General features: G+C 41.9%; 1 protein-coding gene across 1 annotated transcript; it reads right to left on the reverse strand.

Annotated features, from left to right (window-relative positions):
- Nucleotides 1-21,771: 21,771 nt before the first annotated feature.
- LOC120979868 (glutamic acid-rich protein-like) lies at nt 21,772-23,413 on the reverse strand. The gene is made up of 3 exons (XM_040408827.1): nt 22,888-23,413; nt 22,246-22,571; nt 21,772-22,155 (listed from the first exon to the last, which is right to left on the reverse strand). The coding sequence occupies exons 1-3, from the start codon at nt 23,411-23,413 to the stop codon at nt 21,772-21,774; spliced, it is 1,236 nt and encodes a 411-aa protein (XP_040264761.1).
- Nucleotides 23,414-23,627: the final 214 nt, after the last annotated feature.

Here is a 23,627-nt window from a genome sequence, read left to right on the forward strand (position 1 = left end):
CACCCTGAGGCTAATCCCGCCTGCCCTCACTAGTCAGTAACAAAAGCCCCCAAAAGTGTCAGTTACCAGAGCCCTCCCCCCTAAAGGGTTAATCTCCTGCAGCACAAAGGGGTCCTCTTACCACATGTTGCTTTCATTTATACACTGAGCAGACGGCAGATCTCCCTTCCCTGGTCTGCGCTGCTCCAACTCTGCATCCTCCAGCTCTGCTGAGTGAGGGAGCGTCTGCCAAGCGCAGGGACAGGGAGAAGTGCACACAGCCCAGGCACTGTTATCAGCTGCTGGGGAGGACCTGGCTTTAATCATTTACTTACAGTCCCTGGCTGTCAGTAATGTGACCCTGCACGATGCTGCGTGCTCCGTCTAGATAGACGGACCATGCCTAGCAACAGATAGACGGACCATGCCTAGCAACCCTATTTTAAGCACAGGTAAAAGTAGGCAGTACAGGGAACAAAAATGTGGAATTAAGGGGTAATTGAATACACAGTGAAAAGTTGAAATAGGGCCACCAAGGAGATATTAATCACCACAATCCAATACTCCAAAAAGAAAAAAAATACGACAGTTATCCTTTAAGCTCAGAGCTGGAAATCTTCTTCAGAAATAACATTTTGACATCTTACAGCCGCAGTTCATACATATTCTGACCGGACCCCGGATATCCGATGCACGTTGGGTTGGGACAGCTGCTCCAGCGGCGTCTCGTACCCCGAGGATCTGCTTGTAGGAGGTGGACCCAGAGCCCTGACAGTCTGTTCTCGCACACGGCCATCTGCAGGCGGCGCGCAGCTTTACGAGCGGCATAAACTCTGCTGCCTGCGCGGCGTCCTGCTTTTATGATTGTGTTTGGTTTGCTCGCTGTCCAGATGGTCGCGCTGACATTGCGGCTCGTGTTGTTGATGTATTCCGACCTCCGGCTCCGACACTTCTCCGTCGTTTTTAATGCTCTGAACAACAAATTCCATGCTGACAAACAAATATTATTATTAATCCCTGCATCGCCCGCAAAGAGACGCGGAGATCAGCGGCACCACCAACTCCCCGCGCGCCGGAGGAAATATTGCTGCAAATGTTTTTTAATCTCATTAGGAAAGTACATTTACTGTGTATCTGTATATAAGATCACATATCAACAGGCTCAGGCGGAAAACAGTACGTTCCTCCTTAAATACTCTGTGCTGCTTTTTTCCACTATGTAACCCTCACCATGTTACCTCCCACTTGTCTCTATTCCCTCCTCACATCATGGCACTGCCATGCAGCCCTCTCCTCGCATCATCACATGAGAGGACAGGTCACTGCCTCCCACAAGGTTAGCAGTCTTCTTTCCTGAAATACTCTGCACTGCTGGGAAACTTCCTGTTATTAATCTGTGACCTCCAACAAGATCTTTTCACTTCTTTCCTGAAATATCTCTGCCCTCCTGGAGACCCTGCTCCTTCCACAGTGTAACTCCCAGTCTGTGACAGGTCACTGCCAACCACAAGATCAGCACACTCCTCTCCTAAAAATACTCTGTGCTGCTGTTGACCTTGTCTCCCACTATGTAACTTCCGCTCTGTGACCTCCATTTCTCTCCATCCCCTTCTTCCCATCACCACACTGCGCCATGATTGGCTGCACATACAATGTGACAGCGTCCAAGGATACGGATGTGGGGGTCATTCAATGGTGTAAAAACTTTTGCAATCATTTTTATTGCTACTGTAGAATTCATGAAATAAAGGCAATCTCGATGAATGATCTCCTACCGTTTAGTGTACACAGCTCCCAGGCAGAGCGATGCGTGTAGTCTGATCCTGCTGCCTGGTCTTTCTTCTCTCTGCAGATTATCAGGAGGGGTAATGGGGCAGCACATGACTGCAGGATAGGACTGCACACATGGCTCTGGGAGCTGTAGGCACAAAACGGTGGAAGATTTTGAATCAGGACTTGAGGCAAAGATTCTTCATTTTTTATTTAAATGTCTTAAAGCCATAAAAAGGTGATGACGCCCCCTAAAAGCTGGAAAAGAGTCACTGCATATAGTAGGCACCTGTTCAGGATGCCTGGCCATCAAGCAACCCCTTTAAAGAGCACCTGCCAGCAGGATCAACCCTATCAAGTCTGACATACCACCCGAAAGGGCTGATCCTACCAGTTAAAATACTTGTCTTGTGAAAATCGGTTGCTGTGTTTCTGAGGAAAAAAAAACACTTTTATTTATGATGCAAATAAGGGCTTCAGATCCCAGAGGGCGGGGCTTAGCTCCTCAGCTTTCCAGTGCTGGGTGCACTGAAGCCGAAATTTGCACCAGGAATAAAAGTCTTTTATCTGAGGAATGCAGAAACGGATTTTCACAAGACGGGTATCATTTCGTTCAGCAGGACCAACTCAGTATGTATAGTTTAATAGGGTTGATCCTGCTGACAAGTGCTCCTTGTTCAGCTGAGGGCAATTATATAAATCTTTATACAGAAGAATTTGTTATTTAGAGGGATTGTGTTCGGGGTAGGGACAGACGGGCGCAGCTAACGGCACATCCTGATCATCCCATGTGTCCTGGAGATTAATGGAGCGATTCAGATAAAAGACGCAGGCGCAGAGCAGTCGTCGTGGCAGATGCTGCAGTTTCCAAGCATCAGACATCTGAAAGGATTATCTATTAACAATTTAATTCCTATGTGCTCAGGCCCCCTGACCCCGGTAAAACACATTCTCATCTCTATAGTAACATATTGATACTATGTATATTTACATATTATGTCCCCTCGAAACTTTGTAGCCGTTCTATAAGTTCGGCTCCAGTTTCTTTCCAATGTTTTTCCGGAGCATTCTGAATGAAGACGACTCCCGGAGAGCGATGTGGAGTGTGACATTATTGTGACAGATGTAATATAATAAATGTCAGACGTTTATGAATACGATATTGCAGGCGTCGCGGGAAGTTTTGTTATTAATATTATGATTGTCGTTTGTTTCGTTTGATCTTTTGGCATTAAAATTATCTGAATGTATCTACGTGATCCTATGTGAGGGAAACAGCAACAATATAAATATATAACCTGATCAGAAGAAACATTATCTATCTCATATCTATCTATCTATCTATCTATCTATCTATCTCATATCTATCTATCTATCTCATATCTATCTATCTATCTATCTATCTATCTATCTATCTATCTATCTATCTATCTATCTATCTATTATCTATCTATCTATCTATCTATCTATCTATTATCTATCTATCTATCTCATATCTATCTATCTATCTCATATCTATCTATCTATCTATCTATCTATCTATCTATCTATCTATCTATTATCTATCTATTATTTATCCAAATGATAAATTAAACAGCTGATCGGCGGGGGTGCCGGGTGTTGGATCCCCACCTATCTGATATTGATAACCTATCCTGAGGATATTAAAGAGGCCCTACCACTACAAAATGCATTGCAATCTGCAGGCATCAGGACAAAGTGCTTTGTAAAACTTGTAATTTATACATTTAAATCTCTGCTGTTTCTGACTTCATTGTTTATGGGGGAGGTGCCATCAGTGATTGGCAGCATTCCTTGTGTAACTGTGCATCATAGATAGCTGTCAGTCACTGTATCTGAATCTTTTCCCACCAAAAAATAATAAAAATATATATATACTCAGCTCCTCCTGCTCTATAACATGCTGCCTGTAGGTTGCATTGCATTTTGTGGGGTCAGATTCTCTTTAGGCATCTTGCACACGACCGTATGGTTTTGCAGGCCATTTTAAACGGATCAGTCTTTCAGTTTTTTGTTTCAGTAGTGTTTACATTCCGTTTTGCCGTTCCGCTTTTACATCTGGTTTACGTTTGTGATCTGTTTTTTGCGGATCGCAAATGGAAACTAAAGCATACAATAATGTTTAAACAGTAAGTACATAAAACAAATTGGGCTGGGCATAAAATTTTCAATAACAGAACGGATACCGAAGACATACGGATGCATTTGGCATGCATTCCGTTTTTTTTTGCGGAACCATTGACTTGAATGGTGCCACGGAAAGTGATTTGCGGCCAATAATAGGACATGTTCTATCTTTGAACGGAAATATGGAAATGGAATGCATACGGAGTACCTTCAGTTGTTTTTGCGCACCCATTAAAGTGAATGGTTCCCCATACGGATCGCAAACTGAATCCGAAAAAACAGAACAGAAACGGAAAAAATAAACGTCCGTGTGCAAGAGGCCTTAAGCCAATGCACAACCTTTTTAAGAGTTGCCATGAATCGTCTTTGTAACATTCACCATCCTGTTTTAGAAATATTTGACTTCACAAATATAAACTACATAATGTATATAAGTCATGAATAGTTACCTAGCAACACAGAAGAATGTCACATTAGATCAGTTACTTCACCAGAGATAAACATTCTCAAGGAGAAGCAAAGTCTCTTCCACCAAATAGTTTATGTGGCTGTCTCTTCTGCTCAGTAATAAGTGTGATCAACTGAGAACAGCAACATACTACACATAAACTATGAGGCTTCCTGAATCCATTATACTCCAGAGCTGTACTCACTATTCTGCTGGTGCAGTCACTGTGTACATACATTACTTATCCTGTACTGATCCTTAGTTACATCCTGTATTATACTCCAGAGCTGCACTCGCTATTCTGCTGGTGCAGTCACTGTGTACATACATCACTTATCCTGTACTGATCCTGAGTTACATCCTGTATTATACTCCAGAGCTGCACTCACTATTCTGCTGGTGCAGTCACTGTGTACATACATTACTTATCTTGTACTGATCCTGAGTTACATCCTGTATTATACTCCAGAGCTGCACTCACTATTCTGCTGGTGGAGTCACTATGTACATACATTACATTACTTATCCTGTACTGATCCTGAGTTACATCCTGTATTATACTCCAGAGCTGCACTCACTATTCTGCTGGTGCAGTCACTGTGTACATACATTACTTATCCTGTACTGATCCTGAGTCACATCCTGTATTATACTCCAGAGCTGCACTCACTATTCTGCTGGTGGAGTCACTGTGTACATACATTACTTATCCTGTACTGATCCTGAGTTACATCCTGTATTATACTCCAGAGCTGCACTCACTATTCTGTTGGTGGAGTCACTATGTACATACATTACATTACTTATCCTGTACTGATCCTGAGTTACATCCTGTATTATACTCCAGAGCTGCACTCTGTATTCTGCTGGTGCAGTCACTGTGTACATACATTACTTATCCTGTACTGATCCTGAGTCACATCCTGTATTATACTCCAGAGCTGCACTCACTATTCTGCTGGTGCAGTCACTGTGTACATACATTACTTATCCTGTACTGATCCTGAGTCACATCCTGTATTATACTCCAGAGCTGCACTCACTATTCTGCTGGTGCAGTCACTGTGTACATACATTACATTACTTATCCTGTACTGATCCTGAGTCACATCCTGTATTATACTGCAGAGCTGCACTCACTATTCTGCTTATGGAGTCACTTTGGAGGAACATTACTTTTCCTTTATAGATTGCGTGTTAAATCCTGTATTACATGTCATATATTATTGGATCATTTATTGCTATATCACTAGTACTGATATTAATTTGGTTTACAAACCAGCTCGTAACCTCACCAGACATTTTCTTTATAGAAATGAAAGTGAAGTAGAGCTGTCACATTGATTACAGCTCTTGCTTGTATCCATCCACTGGGAATGAGGGAGCTTAGTACAATTCGAAAAGTTGTCAGTCAGCGTTCGTCAGCTGGGAGAGCAGAAGAACTTCAATGCTCCCTCCACAGTTACTTACAACTTCACACATTTCCCAATGGCTGAACTTCTCCAGTATGTGCCATGAAAAATCTGTCAGTTTCAGCAGAAATCATGTGATAATGGATAAAATCGTCCGCTGCTGAAAATATAATATATTCCGGTATTAGACTGACATAAGTACTGTTTCACAGTAAGGCCTCATGCACACGACAGTTGTTTTTTGCGCCCGCAAATTGTGCGTCCGCCAAAAAAAAACGGATGCGGCATCTGTTTTTTTTGGAGGATCCGTTTTTTTCCACAGATCCCTTGTAATAAATGCCTATGCTTGTCCGCAAATGTGAAAAAAGTAGGACATGCACAATTTTTTTTGCTGAAGGGAAACACAGATAACGGACGCGGAACACAAACGGATGTACTATCAGCATTTTATTGCTGACCCATTGAAATGAATGGGTCCCCATCCTATCCACAAAAAAAACGGAACGGAGGCCGAGAAAAACAACGTCGTGTGCATGAGGCCTAAGGCTTTGTTCACATGTCAGTTATTTCCACCAGTTATTATGAGCCAAAACCAAGTGCGGCTCAAAAACACAGAACAGGTGCAGATCTTTTCATTGGACCTTATCTCTGTGTCGACTGATCAAATAACTGACGTGTGAACTGGGCCTAAGGCTTCGTTCACATCTGCGTTCTCCTGCTCCGTTTAGGGGCAGGAAAACGGAAAGGACGGGTTCGGCACATAACTGAGCCGAACGGGGCCCATGGGCCCCATAGACTATAATGGGGTCCGTTAGATTCCCGCTCAGAAGATTTTTGAAGCAGAGACAAAAGTCCGGCATGCACAACTTTTGTCTCTGCTCCAAAATCATCTTCTGAGCGGAAACCTAACGGACCCCATTATAGTCTGTTAGTCCATATATATATATGGGGCCCATCGGCTCCGTTCGGCTCAGTTATATGCTGAATCCGTCCTTTCTGTTTTCCTGCCCCTAAATGGAAGAGGAGAACGAAATGGCTGAACGGTGATGTGAACGAAGCCTAACTCTTCAATGGACTTCAGCAGTACAGAGCATTTCAGGAAAGGAGTGTTCTGATTTTGTGGAAGACATTGACGAGATTTATATAGTGGGAGAAATGGAGTCTCCGGCATTAGGGCTCATGCACACGACCGTATGACCGTGTGACCTGTCCTGACCATTTATACCAGTGACTGCTGCTTGTATTTCCATGTTCCCTTTTAGTGAATGAGTTCTCCTGTTTGAGACCTTTCCTCCAATATCATAACTTATTACAGTCATGTGACCTTTATCGAGATTCCTTACGGCGCTGAATTCCAGTAACTGACAAAATATCCCATAATCCTCCTGAAATTCTCATTCTGATGACACAACATTATTTCAGGTTTAATATGTAGAAGAGATGTTTACGAAGATTGGTTTAATTAAACGATAAATCTGTGGAGGTTACGGGACTGCGACCAGAATCCTGCAGTCCTATCAGGCATTGCACACATGTAGCTGATTTATACTTTGCTACATGGGAATAACCTGCTGCAGCATTCTGGTTGATGGGCATGGATTCACATGCGTCAGAACGCGCGCAAAGAAGAAATCTGCTGCAAAATTTGCAGATTTGCCACAGACTTGCAATGCCAAGGTAATTCTGCATCAAATCAACATCTAACAATTTGCATCCAAATCCCCATGGAAAACAAGCCTGTGACATACAAGTCAAGTACATGTGACTATCCCCTGTGTTCACCAATACAGTCCCTGTGCATAGACTGTATTAGGACATGGGTCCCCTCTATCAGCCAGAGCAGAGAGACCCAATGAACCACATGGTCAGCCATTCATTGGAATGGGCTGCCTGTCATACTTCACTTCGCTGCTGTTTTTCCCTGCACCTGATGCATTTCTGATGCACCTGATGCATTTCCAGACCTTCGACGATCAGCTGATTCCAAGGCCATCTTCAACCTAAAAAGCAGTTGCGATCAGAAGAAAAAAACTTGTATTTAAATGCTACATTATATATACAAAAAATATGAAAAATACATTTGAAAAGCATAGCAGGTTTCATCAATGGCCGTCGTTTCTGTTCATGGAGTTGTTTGGTTCATTTGTTTATTGTCCTGGATGTTAATGACTTCATTGATACAATGTATCGATTTGTGTTTATGTGTTTGTTCTCCCACATAATCCTCTTATCCTCCCTGCCACACACACGGACCGTACAGCTGTTCAGTCCATGGACAGATGTACGGATCTGCCTAGTAACATGTTTCCCATCTTGTCCCCTAGCAACAGAAACGTAGAGACCCCCAGTAAATGTTCTGTTATGTGTAACAGGTCATGTACACATGTCATCATTAGTCAATATATAGCAGCATTTTGCTCCCTAGCAGTTGGGTAGATTATTTGTGCAATGCATACATTATATATGACGAGAGTATAAACTGCAGTAAAATGGAAATCTGAGGGTTCATGACTCGAAGGGGCCAAAAACCATTTGGTCATTTCGAGTACCCCTTTAGAGGACCTACTACTAATGGGGTTACCAGTGATAAGTGTTATTATTCAGGTTCATCAAGCATACCCTGGCTATAGGGATTGGTAAACGGCCAATGAAATTTCAAGGGGTTTTATGCTCAGAAAAACATGGCTGCTTTGTTTTGTATAAACAGCTCCACTCTTGTCTACAGGCTGTGTGTGGTATTGCTACTCAGGACTATTAAACTGAATACACAGCCCCATGGGCAGGAGTCATTATTTCTGGAAGAAGGCAGCCATGATTTGCTAGTATCACTCTTAGGGCTCATGCACCGGAATGTATTTAATTTACGCATCTGATCCGCATTTTGTGTGGGTCGGACCATTTACTTCAATGAGGCTGCAAAAAATGCGGACAGCACACTGTATGTCCTATTCTTGTCTGTTTTATGAAGAAGGATAGATTCTATAGAGGCGAGGACGTTCCGTTCCACAAAATGCGGAACGCACATGGCTGCTAACGGTGTTTTGCGGATCCACAATTTGTGGCCTGCAATGCAAGCTACAGTCCTGTGCATGAGCCTATAAACTGGCCATACAGATGAGATTCTATCTCTCCCCACCCTCCAATACACATGCATGCTCGGCCGAGACACTTCTGGCAGCCACTTATGTCCCCAAAAACAAAAGGATTGAGTAGCTGAAATCCAACATATCTGATATTCATATCCCATGACATCAGTGTTGGGGGAGCTTGCAGGATGCCATACACATTATATGGTTGGTGAAACCCAACAAAATCATTGGGGTCAGCCATACATAAGATGCTGTCGGCCTGATCCCCCCGTACACTTGCAAGCTTGTCTTGGCCTAGCATGCATGTGCTGTGAATGGGAGAAAAGGAATGGGCAGTTGAAGCAATGCTGCCCAGAGGCTACAATATTGCAACTGCACCTCTGGTGAAAAATAAATAAAAATTATAAAACAAAATGATACAATTGTATTGGGGCGTTTTGTTTTAAAATTTTCCTTTTCTTTCCCAATCAGACTTTCTCCTTTGTCAAGTGTAATTTTTTTTTTTTTGAATTTGCTTTTGTTTTGGTAGAATACTATTAGTCTCAGCAGATAGCATTCTGTAAAAATGAAAATTTTTGTGCTGCCCGATCAATGTGGCTGATACTCGCGATCTCCCGTCAATAGAAAATTAATGCATCGCTGGAAAAACAAAAATCACAAACATGCAAATGTCAGGAGTGAAATGAAAATCATCAGACCGGTGCAAATACATGTGGATTTCAATACAAATAGTATGAATTTCTGTACAAGATGGCAGACGGAGACAGGCGTTGATTAAACAAGGGAAATAAATGGCAACTTTGCAGGACTGTATAAATAAGGAGAATAGAAAACAGCGAGACGTCTGCGAGGAGGGGAAATGAATGCACTTTCTAATGGATTCCGTGTATTCAGTCTCTACGGAGCGCCAGTTCTTTGCTTGTATTTAAAGAGGCTTCTCCTAATTTATTTTCACGTGTGTTAAGGAGGATTTTTTATTTTATTTTGGATCTACCTGTGAAGCCCATCTATCATTACACATATAGCAAGCAGCCAGAAATCTCTCTTTCCATGCCTACTGAGTGGGCGTGCCCTTCCTGATGTCAGAGCTCACAGCCAATCTGATGCCTCCTTCCTGCAGCTCCTCCCCCACTCTCTCACACACAGGAGATGCTGTAGCTGCATCCCCCTCCTCCCTCTTCTATATTCCATTCTGTATTTTTGGTGACTAAGGAGGCTCACGGGGAAAAGGGGAAAAACAAGCTGTAGGAAGGTGAGGAGGATGACATTTGGTTTAATAAGATGTATTACAACTGTCTATTGTTATAGGCTTAATGTCACGGCGGGGAGTGGGGGAAACCCCCCACCGTGTGGTATCAAAGGGATAAAGGGTAGCTGCTAGGCCAGGACGCCGGGATCAGGGAGCAGGTCACCTCCTATTGCATCCCTAATCCTCTCCCTACCTCCTAACCGTATGAGCCAACCCAGATGGTAGGAGGGCTCATACTCCGGAACCTCAGGGCCCTACTAACCCTCAAGAAATCCCTGGACTAGGAGCAGGGTAAAGACGACCTGTTCCCTGATCCCGGCGTCCTGGCCTAGCAGCTACCCTTTATCCCTTTGATACCGCACGGTGTACGCAGTCCAGTGCAATGAGGAATGCTCAGAACTGTATATGGGCGAAACAAAACAACAACTACATCAGCGTATGGCTCAGCCTCTGGTCAAGATTCAGCCATGTACTTACATCTAAAAGAAACACCCTTGAAGACAGTCAAGTACGTGTTTTGGATAAGGAGGCCGATTGGTACAAACGAGGTGTGAAGGAGGCCATCTACGTAAAAATGGAGAAGCCAAGCTTAAATAGAGGCAGGGGGGCGGGTTAGACATCTATTGTCTGCCACATACAATGCTGTCTTGACACCTTTTTCTGGGAAGTCTTTATCACCTACTGACTCCAATTAGGATAAACACCTTTGACCCCATGCTGGGTATAATGACCTCTGACCCCATTCTGGGTATAATTACCAGATGTTAATTCAGTTACATATTTATTCCCAGAGAATTCTTGTACAGTCACTCAGAATTGAGAAAGCTCGTTGGAAGAACGAGTGAAACGTTTTCAAGAAATCTTCAGTACGTCCAGTTGCCTTGATTTATTCTTTACAGACATAGTGAGCAGTGCACATGTGCAGCCAGCTCTCCGTCCACTTACCACCTGGATATGGACAGTGGCTATCAGGCGGGAAAAGGTTTGGGGCTCCCCTTTCTTCAGATAGATGTGACATTCATGCATCTATGTGACCTTGTTGAATCCCTCAAATAATTTTCATTAATATCTATCCCCCCAGGAGCCTCCTAACTAAACAAATCTACTGTATTCTAAAAAAAAAATCCTAAATGTTTGCTGATGGAAGGTGCGGGATAAAACGCCATGTAAATGAAGAGCTCAGATCAAAGAATCTGCATCTAAAAAAAAGTCTATTTCAAATATTGCATAAAGCTAAAATATTACAGCTCCCATGGCAATGGTTAATATGATCTGTCAAGATGCCGAAAGCATGGAGAGCACTTGATAGCATAAATCATTTTTGCATTTCAAGCAAACTGCATTTTTCCTGGCTCGATCTCCAGCGATACATTAAATCATGGCTCGGGTGGAACGCGAAGAGCTATAGAGTCAGATCCATTACACCCAGGCTGATGTATGGATGAGGGTATGGGACAGGATCGGCTTTATTTGTACATTCTTTTTAGAGGAAATTTATTATGTTTGCTGAAATGTGCAGGGAATAAAGTGAGGACGGAGCTGGATTTGCAATTCATCAAAAGCTCTTCAGCAATGTTTTCATTGCAAATAATTAAAGAGGTTCTCCAGTTTAAGCTCATTGTCTCGAGAAGGAGTCCGTTATGGATGCTTTAGTAGTTTTACATGACAACATTGTGACCTATTTTAGCTTATTTACACCTTCACAAGTATGCACAGTAATAGCTTGAAGCTTCTGGGCCTCGATGCAAAATCTGTACCAGGACCCTCTTAGTGTCCTCCAAGGTGGTAGATTGGCCACTGGGACCACATCCGAAAACAAGTACTGCAACTCTTATAGTTAAGTCTCTGCTAGTACGCTGCTTTCAATGTACTACCAAGATGTGATTCAGCTCCAATTTGTTAGGAATCAGTATTAGTATCTCTATTGACACCTCCACCGACTATTGTACTAAGCCTAACTTCCTCTACCGGATGTGCTGAGGAGATGGACGCAGTTTTGGAGGCACAGACTTCTACATTCTCTACATATGGTTGTGTAGTCTTAGTAGCTATGGAAAAATGGGTGTTCAGGTTGTTTCAGGGTTCAAAGAGTCTAGAATGGACTGCAACATGGATGTCACCATTTATAGTTCTCCAAAAATATAGCTTGGACTCCAATAAGATTGACCAAAACTGTTCAGCATTTAAGTTTCAACTTTACTTCCTTCCTCATGATATGAGAAGCTAGCTATTTCCTTCCTCACTGACAGGAGAACCTAGCTACTTCTATCCTCATTGACAAAAGCTAGCTACTTCCAACCTCATTGATCGGAGAAGCTAGTTACTGTCATCATCAGAACAGGCTAGCTACTTCCATCCTCATTAACCAGAGAAGCTAACCACTTCCTTCCTAACTGACAGGAGAAGCTAGCTACTTCCATTCTTAATGACAGAAGAAGCAAGCTACTTCCACCTTCATTGACAGGATAAGCTAGCTACTTCTACCCTCATTGACAGGAGAAGCTAACTACTTCCATCCTCACTGACAGGAGAAGCTAGCTATTTCCTTCCTCACTGACAGAACAGGCTAGCTACTTCCATCCTCATTAACCAGAGAAGCTAACCACTTCCTTCCTCACTGACAGGAGAAGCTAGCTACTTCCATTCTTAATGACAGAAGAAGCAAGCTACTTCCACCTTCATTGACAGGATAAGCTAGCTACTTCTACCCTCATTGACAGGAGAAGCTAGCTACTTCCATCCTCATTGACAGAAGAAGCTAGCTACTTCATCCTCATGGACAGGAGAAGCTAACTACTTCCACCCTCATTGACAGGTGAAGCTAGCTACTTCCATTCTTAATGACAGAAGAAGCAAGCTACTTCCACCTTCATTGACAGGATAAGCTAGCTACTTCTACCCTCATTGACAGGAGAAGCTAACTACTTCCATCCTCATTGACAGAAGAAGCTAGCTACTTCTACCCTCATTGACAGGAGAAGCTAGCTACTTCTACCCTCATTGACAGAAGAAGCTAGCTACGTCATCGCACCGCCTGCACCGGCCTCTGATAGGCTGCTGGCCTAGTGCCTGTAGCCTATCAGAGGAACGGGCGAGGGAGATGCCTCTCCCCTGCCCTTCACCGTTCATCAGATGAATATAGAGATGAGCCAGTCCGCCCCTGGCTCTCACTATATTTCCGGGGGGGAGGGGGGAAATCCCCCAAGGGATTTATACTTTTTCTCCCTCTTAAATGCCCCAGAAATCGCATCCATTCATTCACCATCAGCCCCTACGAGCAGTACATGGATGGAAGACGGACTGCATTAATTTGTGCCTGTATCCTGCTGAGTGCTCCCATACAACAGAAGGAGGGATTTTCTGAAGATTCTGGAGCATTCAAGAAAAAATACATTTTCCTTTTTCTTTTCACATTTTTTTTTCCTTTTTACTTCTTTAGAGTTCTTAACTTCTTTAGAAAGCTGCTATGGAGAGACAGTGCATTTGCTTTCATTCTCAGTGGGATTAGCTCTTCTTTAAGAACGATGCTGAGAGATTATAAGGCTTCCATGTCTGTCATACTTTACTGGACAGAATAGCCAAAGTGCGATTTCTGTAGAGAAAGATAAAACTGCCTATATTAGACTGATGTGTTAATCAGCTCCGATGAGAATTCAGGAATTTGCACATTAAACATTTAGCACCCCAGATGAATATTGCAGCATGCGGGAAGATTTGTAAGATGTGATCAATTGTTTTGAGATCTTAATAAAGTTATTAACAACCAGCACTAATTAAACTGCAGGAAGGACATTTCAGGTTTTCAAGATTGCTAGTCACTTTTCAAGTCAGTTCAACTATTGGTATTAACACCTAAGCTAAATATATTTGCTAAACGAGCCATGACTGGTATAATACTGTACAGGAAAAAATACTATAATACTGACCAAGGATATAGCTACCATAATGCTGCCACTATGTACAAGAATATAACTACTATAATACTGCTCCTGTACAAGAATATAACTGCTATAATACTGCTCCTATGTACAAGAATATAACTACTATAATACTGCCTCTTATGTACAAGAATATAACTACTATAATACTGCTCCTATGTACAAGAATATAACTACTATAATACTGCCTCCTATGTACAAGAATATAACTACTATAATACTGCTCCTGTACAAGAATATAACTACTATAATACTGCTCCTATGTACAAGAATATAACTACTATAATACTGCCTCTTATGTACAAGAATATAACTACTATAATACTGCTCCTATGTACAAGAATATAACTACTATAATACTGCCTTCTATGTACAAGAATATAACTACTATAATACTGCTCCTATGTACAGGAATATAACTACTATAATACTGCTCCTATGTACAAGAATATAACTACTATAATACTGCTCCTATGTACAAGAATATAACTACTATAATACTGCTCCTATGTACAAGAATATAACTACTATAATACTGTTCCTATGTACAGGAATATAACTACTATAATACTGCTCCTATGTACAAGAATATAACTACTATAATACTACCTCCTATGTACAAGAATATAACTACTATAATACTGCCTCCTATGTACAAGAATATAACTACTATAATACTGCTCCTATGTACAAGAATATAACTACTATAATACTGCTCTTATGTACAAGAATGCAACTACTATAATACTGCCTCCTATGTACAAGAATATAACTACTATAATACTGCTCCTATGTACAAGACTATAACTACTATAATACTGCCTCCTATGTACAAGAATATAACTACTATAATACTGCCTCTTATGTACAAGAATATAACTACTATAATACTGCCCCTATGTACAAGAATATAACTACTATAATACTGCTCCTATGTACAAGAATATAACTACTATAATACTGCTCCTATGTACAAGAATATAACTACTATAATACTGCCTCCGACGTACAAGGATATAACTACTACAATACTGCCTCCTATGTACAAGAATATAAATACTATAATACTTCCTCCTATGTACATGAATATAACTACTGTAATACTGCTCCTATGTACAAGAATATAACTACTATAATACTGCTCCCTATGTACAAGAATATAACTGCTACAATACTGCTCCTATGTGCAAGAATATAACTACTATAATACTGCTCCTATGTACAAGAATATAACTACTATAATACTGCTCCTATGTACAAGAATATAACTACTATAATACTGCTCCTATGTACAAGAATATAACTACTATAATACTGCCCCTATGTACAAGAATATAACTACTATAATACTGCTCTTATGTATAAGAATATAACTACTATAATACTGCCTCCTATGTACAAGAATATAACTACTATAATACTGCCTCCTATGTACAAGAATATAAATACTATAATACTTCCTCCTATGTACATGAATATAACTACTGTAATACTGCTCCTATGTACAAGAATATAACTACTATAATACTGCTCCTATGTACAAGAATATAACTACTATAATACTGCCTCCTATGTACAAGAATATAACTACTATAATACTGCTCCTATGTACAAGAATATAACTACTATAATACTGCTCCTATGTACAAGAATATAACTACTATAATACTGCCTCCTATGTACAAGAATATAACTACTATAATACTGCTCCTATGTATAAGAATATAACTACCATAATACTGCCTCCTATGTACAGGAATATAACTACTATAATACTGCCTCCTATGTATAAGAATATAACTGCTATAATACTGCGTCCTATGTACAAGAATATAACTACTATAATACTGCTCCTATGTATAAGAATATGCTATAACTCTATAGTTACAGTATGATGCTCTATTGTACTGTATCATTATATATGTTGTATAAATCACAGACTTTATTTCATATAAGATGTTATATTATTTGGTGATACATCAGTCACAGTGTTATATTGTTGTTTGCACACTTACCTCCATTTTGCTGCAGTTGGTTCCTGCCTATCTCACGCTTCTAAAACAAGCTAGAAACTTAAGAATAAAGGTTCTCAGTTTTATTCTTGGCTACAGATCTGGAGCTGAGCAGGTGCCAGATTCATCAAAGGAAACCTTCCCATTGTTAGTGGTGGGATTGCGCGCCGCGCTCCTCTGATCCAGCCGTGTCCCACTTTTGCTTCTGGAAAGCTTTGATTTAACATTTCCTGGAACAAAAGCTGCGCCCAACTTGATGTTGACATTTGCATCTTGGAACCTTTAGTTCTTGAGAGGGCAAGGTGAAGAAGGTGGACATCTGCTGCAGGTGATTATCAATGTATCGTGGCTACAGAAGACATTACATGCGGAGACAAGTAATGAACAGCGCTGCCGTCACTTAGCATTGTTACAGTGTTGTCCATGGTATTAGTCATTTGCGAGATATTACTCATTGTATTGTATCTCAGAACCCTGCTTTATTATCTCATTGTACAAAGAGGCCAACTGAGATCTCAGGAAGGCAAGATAAAATGATATATTGTATCAGGGCACTATGATATTTAATAACTTCTCTTATAATGTTAGTACATTGCCTTAAAGGGGTATTCCGGTTAGATTAAAGGGGTTGTCTCATCTCAGACAATAGGGAAATATTGCTAGGATATGCCCCCATTGGCTTATAGATGTGGGTACCACACCTATATAGGGAATGGAGCCCTGCAAAGTGATGGCTGAAGGACCACCACCAAGCGATCTCCCCATAGAAGTGAATGGGAGCATGCCGCTCATGACCGGCCTCCATTCCCATTCACTTCTATGGGCCGGACAGAAATAGCCAAGCCAGCACTCAGCTATTTGTGGTGGCCCCATAGAAAATAAATGGAAGGCAGCTGCGCATGCACAGTGTGCCCTCCACCACTTGCGGAGCTCCGTTCTCAATATACAGTACAGACCAAAATTTTGGACACACCTTCTCATTCAAAGAGTTTTCTTTATTTTCATGACTATGAAAATTGTAGATTCACACTGAAGGCATCAAAACTATGAATTAACACATGTGGAATTATATACATAACAAACAAGTGTGAAACAACTGAAAATATGTCATATTCTAGGTTCTTCAAAGTAGCCACCTTTTGCTTTGATTACTGCTTTGCACACTCTTGGCATTCTCTTGATGAGCTTCAAGAGGTAGTCCCCTAAAATGGTTTTCACTTCACAGGTGTGCCCTGTCAGGTTTAATAAGTCGGATTTCTTGCCTTATAAATGGGGTTGGGACCATCAGTGGCGTTGAGGAGAAGTCAGGTGGATACACAGCTGATAGTCCTACTGAATAGACTGTTAGAATTTGTATTATGGCAAGAAAAAAGCAGCTAAGTAAAGAAAAACGAGCGGCCATCATTACTTTAAGAAATGAAGATCAGTCAGTCAGCCGAAAAATTGGGAAAACTTTGAAAGTAAGGGCTATTTGACCATGAAGGAGAGTGATGGGGTGCTGCGCCAGATGACCTGGCCTCCACAGTCACCGGACCTGAACCCAATGGAGATGGTTTGGGGTGAGCTGGACCGCAGAGTGAAGGCAAAAGGGCCAACAAGTGCTAAGCATCTCTGGGAACTCCTTCAAGACTGTTGGAAGACCATTTCAGGGGACTACCTCTTGAAGCTCATCAAGAGAATGCCAAGAGTGTGCAAAGCAGTAATCAAAGCAAAAGGTGGCTACTTTGAAGAACCTAGAATAAGACATATTTTCAGTTGTTTCACACTTGTTTGTTATGTATATAATTCCACATGTGTTAATTCATAGTTTTGATGCCTTCATAGTCATGAAAATAAAGAAAACTCTTTGAATGAGAAGGTGTGTCCAAACTTTTGGTCTGTACTGTAGGTGCGGGTCCCAGTGGTGGGACCGGCACCTATAAGACAATTTGAGCATATCCTAGTTATATGCCCCCATTGTATGTGATGAGACAACCCCTTTAACTATTACATCGGCAGGAGTCCTCCCAGATGGAGTCCCACTGATCACTGGAACAGAGGTCCCTCTGAAATGAACTGAGCAGCCGGTCGGGCATGTGTTATGGGAGTTTCAGAGATAGCCGTGTCTCTGGAATTCCCAAAGAAATGAATGGAGCGGCCACATGCAAAACCGACCGGCCACTCCTTTCATTTCAGGGGGGCTGCGGGATGTACCGGGCCTCTGTCCTCATTATCTAATAGTTATCGGATAAATTAATCTAACCAAAATACCCCTTTAAGCCGGCCATACACGTTACATAAATGATAGGCGAACATGTCAATTGCAGCGGGAGAGGTCTTCTCTAATGTGTGTTGGGGCCTCCCAAATCAGCCCCTGTGGCAGATATTCGGGTGGAAATATGGATCAGGGAGTTGAAGTTTAACATGGCCGATCAATTCACTCTCAGGGAGATAATATGGTGCCAGAGGTCTCCTGCAGCGGCCTCCTCCCCTCTGCCCCTTCCGGACACATGCATGTTTGGGGGAGCTGAGTATGCATGTGTATTAGCTGATGAATACATTGTATCAGAGTGATGAGATACTATCTCAGGGCTCCAGATATCAGAGTGCAGGCATGCTACTGAGATACCGTCTCAGGATTCTGAAATCATATCTGAGATATTAAAGGGGTTGTCCAAGTTATATAAAAACTCCCTATAATTAACAAATGAATGGATATTCCCCTGTTTTCTCTGCTCCTTCCTGCGCTGCGCTCCAGTCATCACCGCCACTATTTTGTTTTCTGGCTGCAGCGGTTACATTCTGTGAACACAGGTCACTGCTGCAGCCAATCAGTGGACTCAACAGAGATGTCTCGTGCACGGCTGAGGCAAGCAATTGGCTGCAGTGGCAACTTGTGTACGGAACGTCACCACTGCAGCCAAGAAGATGGCGCCAGCAGCTGGAGGACCGGCATGCAGTTCTGAAAGAAACAGGGGAGAAAACAAGTGAGTATCCATTTCTTTCTTATATATGTTATATTTTTTATTTGTTATTTATGTTTTTTATTATTTATTAGGTTTTTTATATAACTTGGATGACCCCTTTAAGGTCACATGATGTTTTGTTGAGCTCTGACTTATTTTTTCACAATGTTGGTTTGTGACATGGAGAACCGCCCTGACAGTCCCTGCAGGGATAGATTCGTGCCCTGGGATACTGAGCATTGACCACTTATTATCTCCGAGCTCTGAGATACTGTCTCATACCTCTGCCTTCTGAGGTCAGTGAATCACATAGACATCTCCTAGATAGGATTTGACAAAGATTGGTGGATACCTTGCAAAGCAGGAGTCTGAAACCTGGGGTGAAACTACAACTCCCAGCATGCCTCAATAGCCTTTGACTAGGGTTTGTAGTTTGACCACAGCTTCAGAGCCTGAGGTGGCCGTCCACTGGTGGAAAGTCTTCACTTCTCAGCTGATAATTCCTACAGAGAGGAGCAGGACTTGTTGCCTTGGATACCCCGCTTAGGATAACTCCCAGCAGACTGCCTTCTGCAGTATGTAAATCCGGACACATGTGAAATTCACAAGCTGCAGTGCGATAAGCTCACGGAATACATAGGAGACATGCATGATATAATGACATTGTAGAAGGGATAATAAGGGAAGGAAAATAATCTCATCCTGAATTCAACCAGTCTTAGCATTGCTCCCTTTTTACCTCTGCGTGCCACATAAATGCCTCTGCTCACTTGCTGATTTTATATAATATGGTATATAGTCTTCTCCATTCACAGTCAGAGCTGCATTCCAAACTCTACTTATTTCCTTATGGGAGCTCACATGACACTTACACAGACTTTCTCTGCTACGTCCCATGACAGCAGACTTTTTAAAAGCAGCTTTGGATGGGACTGGAGGCAATGTGGTAGATCACTGATCTCTGAAATGTTGGTGAAGTGAAGTTATGTGTCCAGGTCTGGGATTTCATGACTTGCTTTAGCTCCATTTGTTCTTTATATTTCCAGTTTATCCCCCCCCCCCCCCCCCCTCCACTGGTCACACATCATTACAAGCTAAAGAACGAATGTCAATTTCAGAATTAATTTCTAAAGTGTATTAAAGAGAAAAAAGCCGATGTTGTGATTAAAAGTGTAAATTACCATAGATTTTAATTTCTTAATGCTCTAAACATTAGCGATCTGCGCTGTGCTGTAATCGGCAATACTCGTTTAATATCTTTTGAATTAAATGAGAACATTAATTGCATGATAAATCAGGAATCACTGAGTATTTAAGTGGCACCGAGAAATATTTCGCTTATAGAATGTGCCGAAGGCAGAGCGGCCGCGGCTGCATGTGATATGCAACCTGCAAAGAGCCATACTGTATATTTTCTGAATTTATGGGCCATCCAACAGAGAAGTTTCCCAATAAGATTTCATGTATTAATCAGTACGTAACGACTGGGGCAAATATTCAGTTACCTGCCCCGACCCAGTATCTAAATACCCCAGTAGCAGAGTGGCTTATTGCTCCTCCCTGATGCACAGCACCCAGGACACATTCCCCACTTCACTACATCCCTAGTTATCGTGTTCCAGCTTTCTTATTTTCCCCTATCCTTCAATGATAGTTTCCTTTCTTCATCTCCCTATCCTCTGGTTCGTGTTCCGTTAAAGTGTGGATGACCAGGTCCAGCTGGCAAGCCTCACATCCATGTTCATGGGTTTCTAGTCTCATTGGCTCATTATGTTCCTTCCCTTCTTCACTATCTTCCTCCCCTTCTTCACAATTTTCCTTCCCTTCTCTCTGTTCCTTCCCTTCTTCACTATTTTGCTTCCCTTCTCTCTGTTCCTTCCCTTCACTATGATCCTTCCCTTCTCTCTGTTCCTTCCCTTCACTTTTTTCCTTCTGTTTTACCATTTTCACTATGTTCTTTCCCTTCCTTACCTTATTCCTTCACTTCTTCAGTCTATTCCTTCCCGTCTTCACTCTGTTCCTTCCTGTCTTCACTCTGTTCCCATCCTTCTTCACTCTGTTCCCATCCTTCTTCACTCTGTTCCTTCCCTTCTTCACTCTGTTCCTTCCATTCTTTACTCAGTTTCTTCCCTTCTTTACCTTATTCCTTTCATTCTTCACTCTGTTCCTTCCCTTCTTCACCCTGCTCATTTCTGTCTTTACTGTGTTCTTCCCCTTCATCACCTTATTCCTTTCATTCTTCACTCTGTTCCTTTTTGTCTTCAGTCTGTTCCTTCCCTTCTTCACTCTGTTTCTTCCCTTCTTCACTCTTTCTTCCCTTCTTCACTCTGTTCCTTCCATTCTTCACTCTGTTTCTTCCCTTCTTCACTCTGTTCCTTCCCTTCTTCACTCTGTTCCTTCCCTTCTTCACTCTGTTCCTTCCCTTCTTCACTCTGTTCTTTCCCTTCTTCACTCTGTTTCTATCCTTCTTCACTCTGTTCCTTCCCTTCTTCACTATGATCCTTCCCTTCTCTCTGTTCCTTCCCTTTTTCACTCTGTTCCTTCCCTTCTTCACTTTTTTCCCTTCTGTTTTACCATTTTCACTATGTTCTTTCCCTTCCTTACCTTATTCCTTCCCTTCTTCACACTGTTCCTTCCTGTCTTCACTCTATTCCTTTCATTCTTCACTCTGTTCCTTCCCATCTTTACTCTGTTCCTTCCATTCCTCACTCTGTTCCTTCCCTTCTTCACCTTATTCCTTCCATTCTTCACTCTGTTCCTTCCCTTCTTCACCCTGATCATTCATGTCTTTACTGTGTTCTTCGCCTTCTTCACCTTATTCCTTTCATTCTTCAATCTGTTCCTTCCTGTCTTCACTCTGTTCCTTTTTGTCTTCAGTCTGTTCCTTCCCTTCTTCAGTCTTTTCCTTCCCTTCTTCAGTCTTTTCCTTCCCTTCTTCACTCTGTTTCTTCCCTTCTTCACTCTGTTTCTTCCCTTCTTCACTCTGTTTCTTCCATTCTTCACTCTGTTTCTATCCTTCTTGCCTCTTTTTCTATCCTTCTTGCCTCCGTTTCTATCCTTCTTGCCTCTGTTTCTACCCTTCTTGCCTCTATTTCTATCCTTCTTGCCTCTGTTTCTATCCTTCTTCACTCTGTTCCTTCCCTTCTTCACTCTGTTCCTTCCATTCTTCACTCAGTTCCTTCCCTTCTTCACCTTTTTCCTTTCATTCTTCACTCTGTTCCTTCCCTTCTTCACCCTGATCATTCATGTCTTTACTGTGTTCTTCGCCTTCTTCACCTTATTCCTTTCATTCTTCATTCTGTTCCTTCCTGTTTCACTCTGTTCCTTTTTGTCTTCAGTCTGTTCCTTCCCTTCTTCAGTCTTTTCCTTCCCTTTTTCACTCTGTTTCTTCCCTTCTTCACTCTGTTTCTTCCATTCTTCACTCAGTTTCTTCCATTCTTCACTCTGTTCCTTTCCTTCTTCACTCTGTTCCTTTCCTTCTTCACTCTGTTCCTTCTCTTCTTCTCTCTGTTCCTTCCTGTCTTCACTCTGTTCCTTCCTTTCTTCACTTTGCTCCTTCCCTTCTTCACTCTGTTCCTTCCCTTCTTCTCATTTTTTCTTCACGCTGTGCCTTCCCGTTTTCACTCTGTTCTTTCCCTTCCTCTCCTTATTCCTTCCCTTCTTCACGCTGTGCCTTCCCGTTTTCACTCTGTTCCTTCTTGTCTTCACTCTGTTCCTTCTCGTCTTCACTCTGTTCCTTCTCGTCTTCACTCTGTTCCTTCTCGTCTTCACTCTGTTCCTTCTCGTCTTCACTCTGTTCCTTCCCTTCTTCACTCTGTTCCTTCCCTTCTTTACTCTGTTCCTTCCATTCTTCACCCTGTTCCTTTCCTTCTTCACTCTTTTCCTTCCCTTATTCACTCTGTTCCTTCCCTTCTTCACTCTGTTTCTTTCCTTCTTCACTCTGTTTCTTTCCTTCTTCACTCTGTTTCTTCCCTTCTTCACTCTGTTTCTTCCCTTCTTTACTCTGTTTATTCCCTTCTTCACTCTGTTTCTTCCCTTCTTTACTCTGTTCCTTCCCTTCTTTACTCTGTTCCTTCCCTTCTTTTCTCTGTTTCTTCCTGTCTTCACTCTGTTTCTTCCCTTCTTCACTCTTTATTCCCTTCTTTACTCTGTTGCTTCCCTTCTCTCTGTTCCTTCCCTTCTTCTCTCTGTTCCTACCTGTCTTCACTCTGTTTCTTCCCTTCTTCACTCTGTTTCTTCCCTTCTTCACTTTTTTCCTTCCCTTCTTCTCTCTGTTCCTACCTGTCTTCACTCTGTTTCTTCCCTTCTTAACTCTCTTTCTTCTCTTCTTCTCTCTGTTGCTACCTGTCTTCACTCTGTTTCTTCCCTTCTTTACTCTTACCTTTTTCACTTTGTTCCTTCTGTCTCTGTTTGATCCTTGCATTATAAACATACCCAAACCTCTCCTTATCGTACGGAAGATCTGGGTAGAATTTTAGAGTAGAGAAGCTTCTTCTGCTGGTTTTCCTTTCATAAATATCCCATCCCAGTGACGACTCCATGGGGGAAGGAGTTGTTGTTCTGTATCTGGACTTGAGACGACTCCGGGGCAATTCTAATAATGAAGAATCAACATTATTACTGTCCCGTGGTCTGTT

This window comes from Bufo bufo, chromosome 9 (genome assembly GCF_905171765.1).
Source record: "Bufo bufo chromosome 9, aBufBuf1.1, whole genome shotgun sequence".
NCBI classification, from domain to species: domain Eukaryota; kingdom Metazoa; phylum Chordata; class Amphibia; order Anura; family Bufonidae; genus Bufo; species Bufo bufo.

Coding starts and splice junctions, on each gene's coding strand:
- LOC120979868 (XM_040408827.1), bottom strand. CDS start 23,413: ATGCAAGGATCAAACAGAGACAGAAGGAACAAAGTGAAAAAGGTAAGA. Junction 22,572..22,887: donor TGAAGAAGGGAAGGAACAGA/GTGAATAAGGGA, acceptor AATGAGAAGAAG/GGAAGGAACAGAGTGAAGAA. Junction 22,156..22,245: donor TGAAGAAGGCGAAGAACACA/GTAAAGACATGA, acceptor AACTGAGTGAAG/AATGGAAGGAACAGAGTGAA.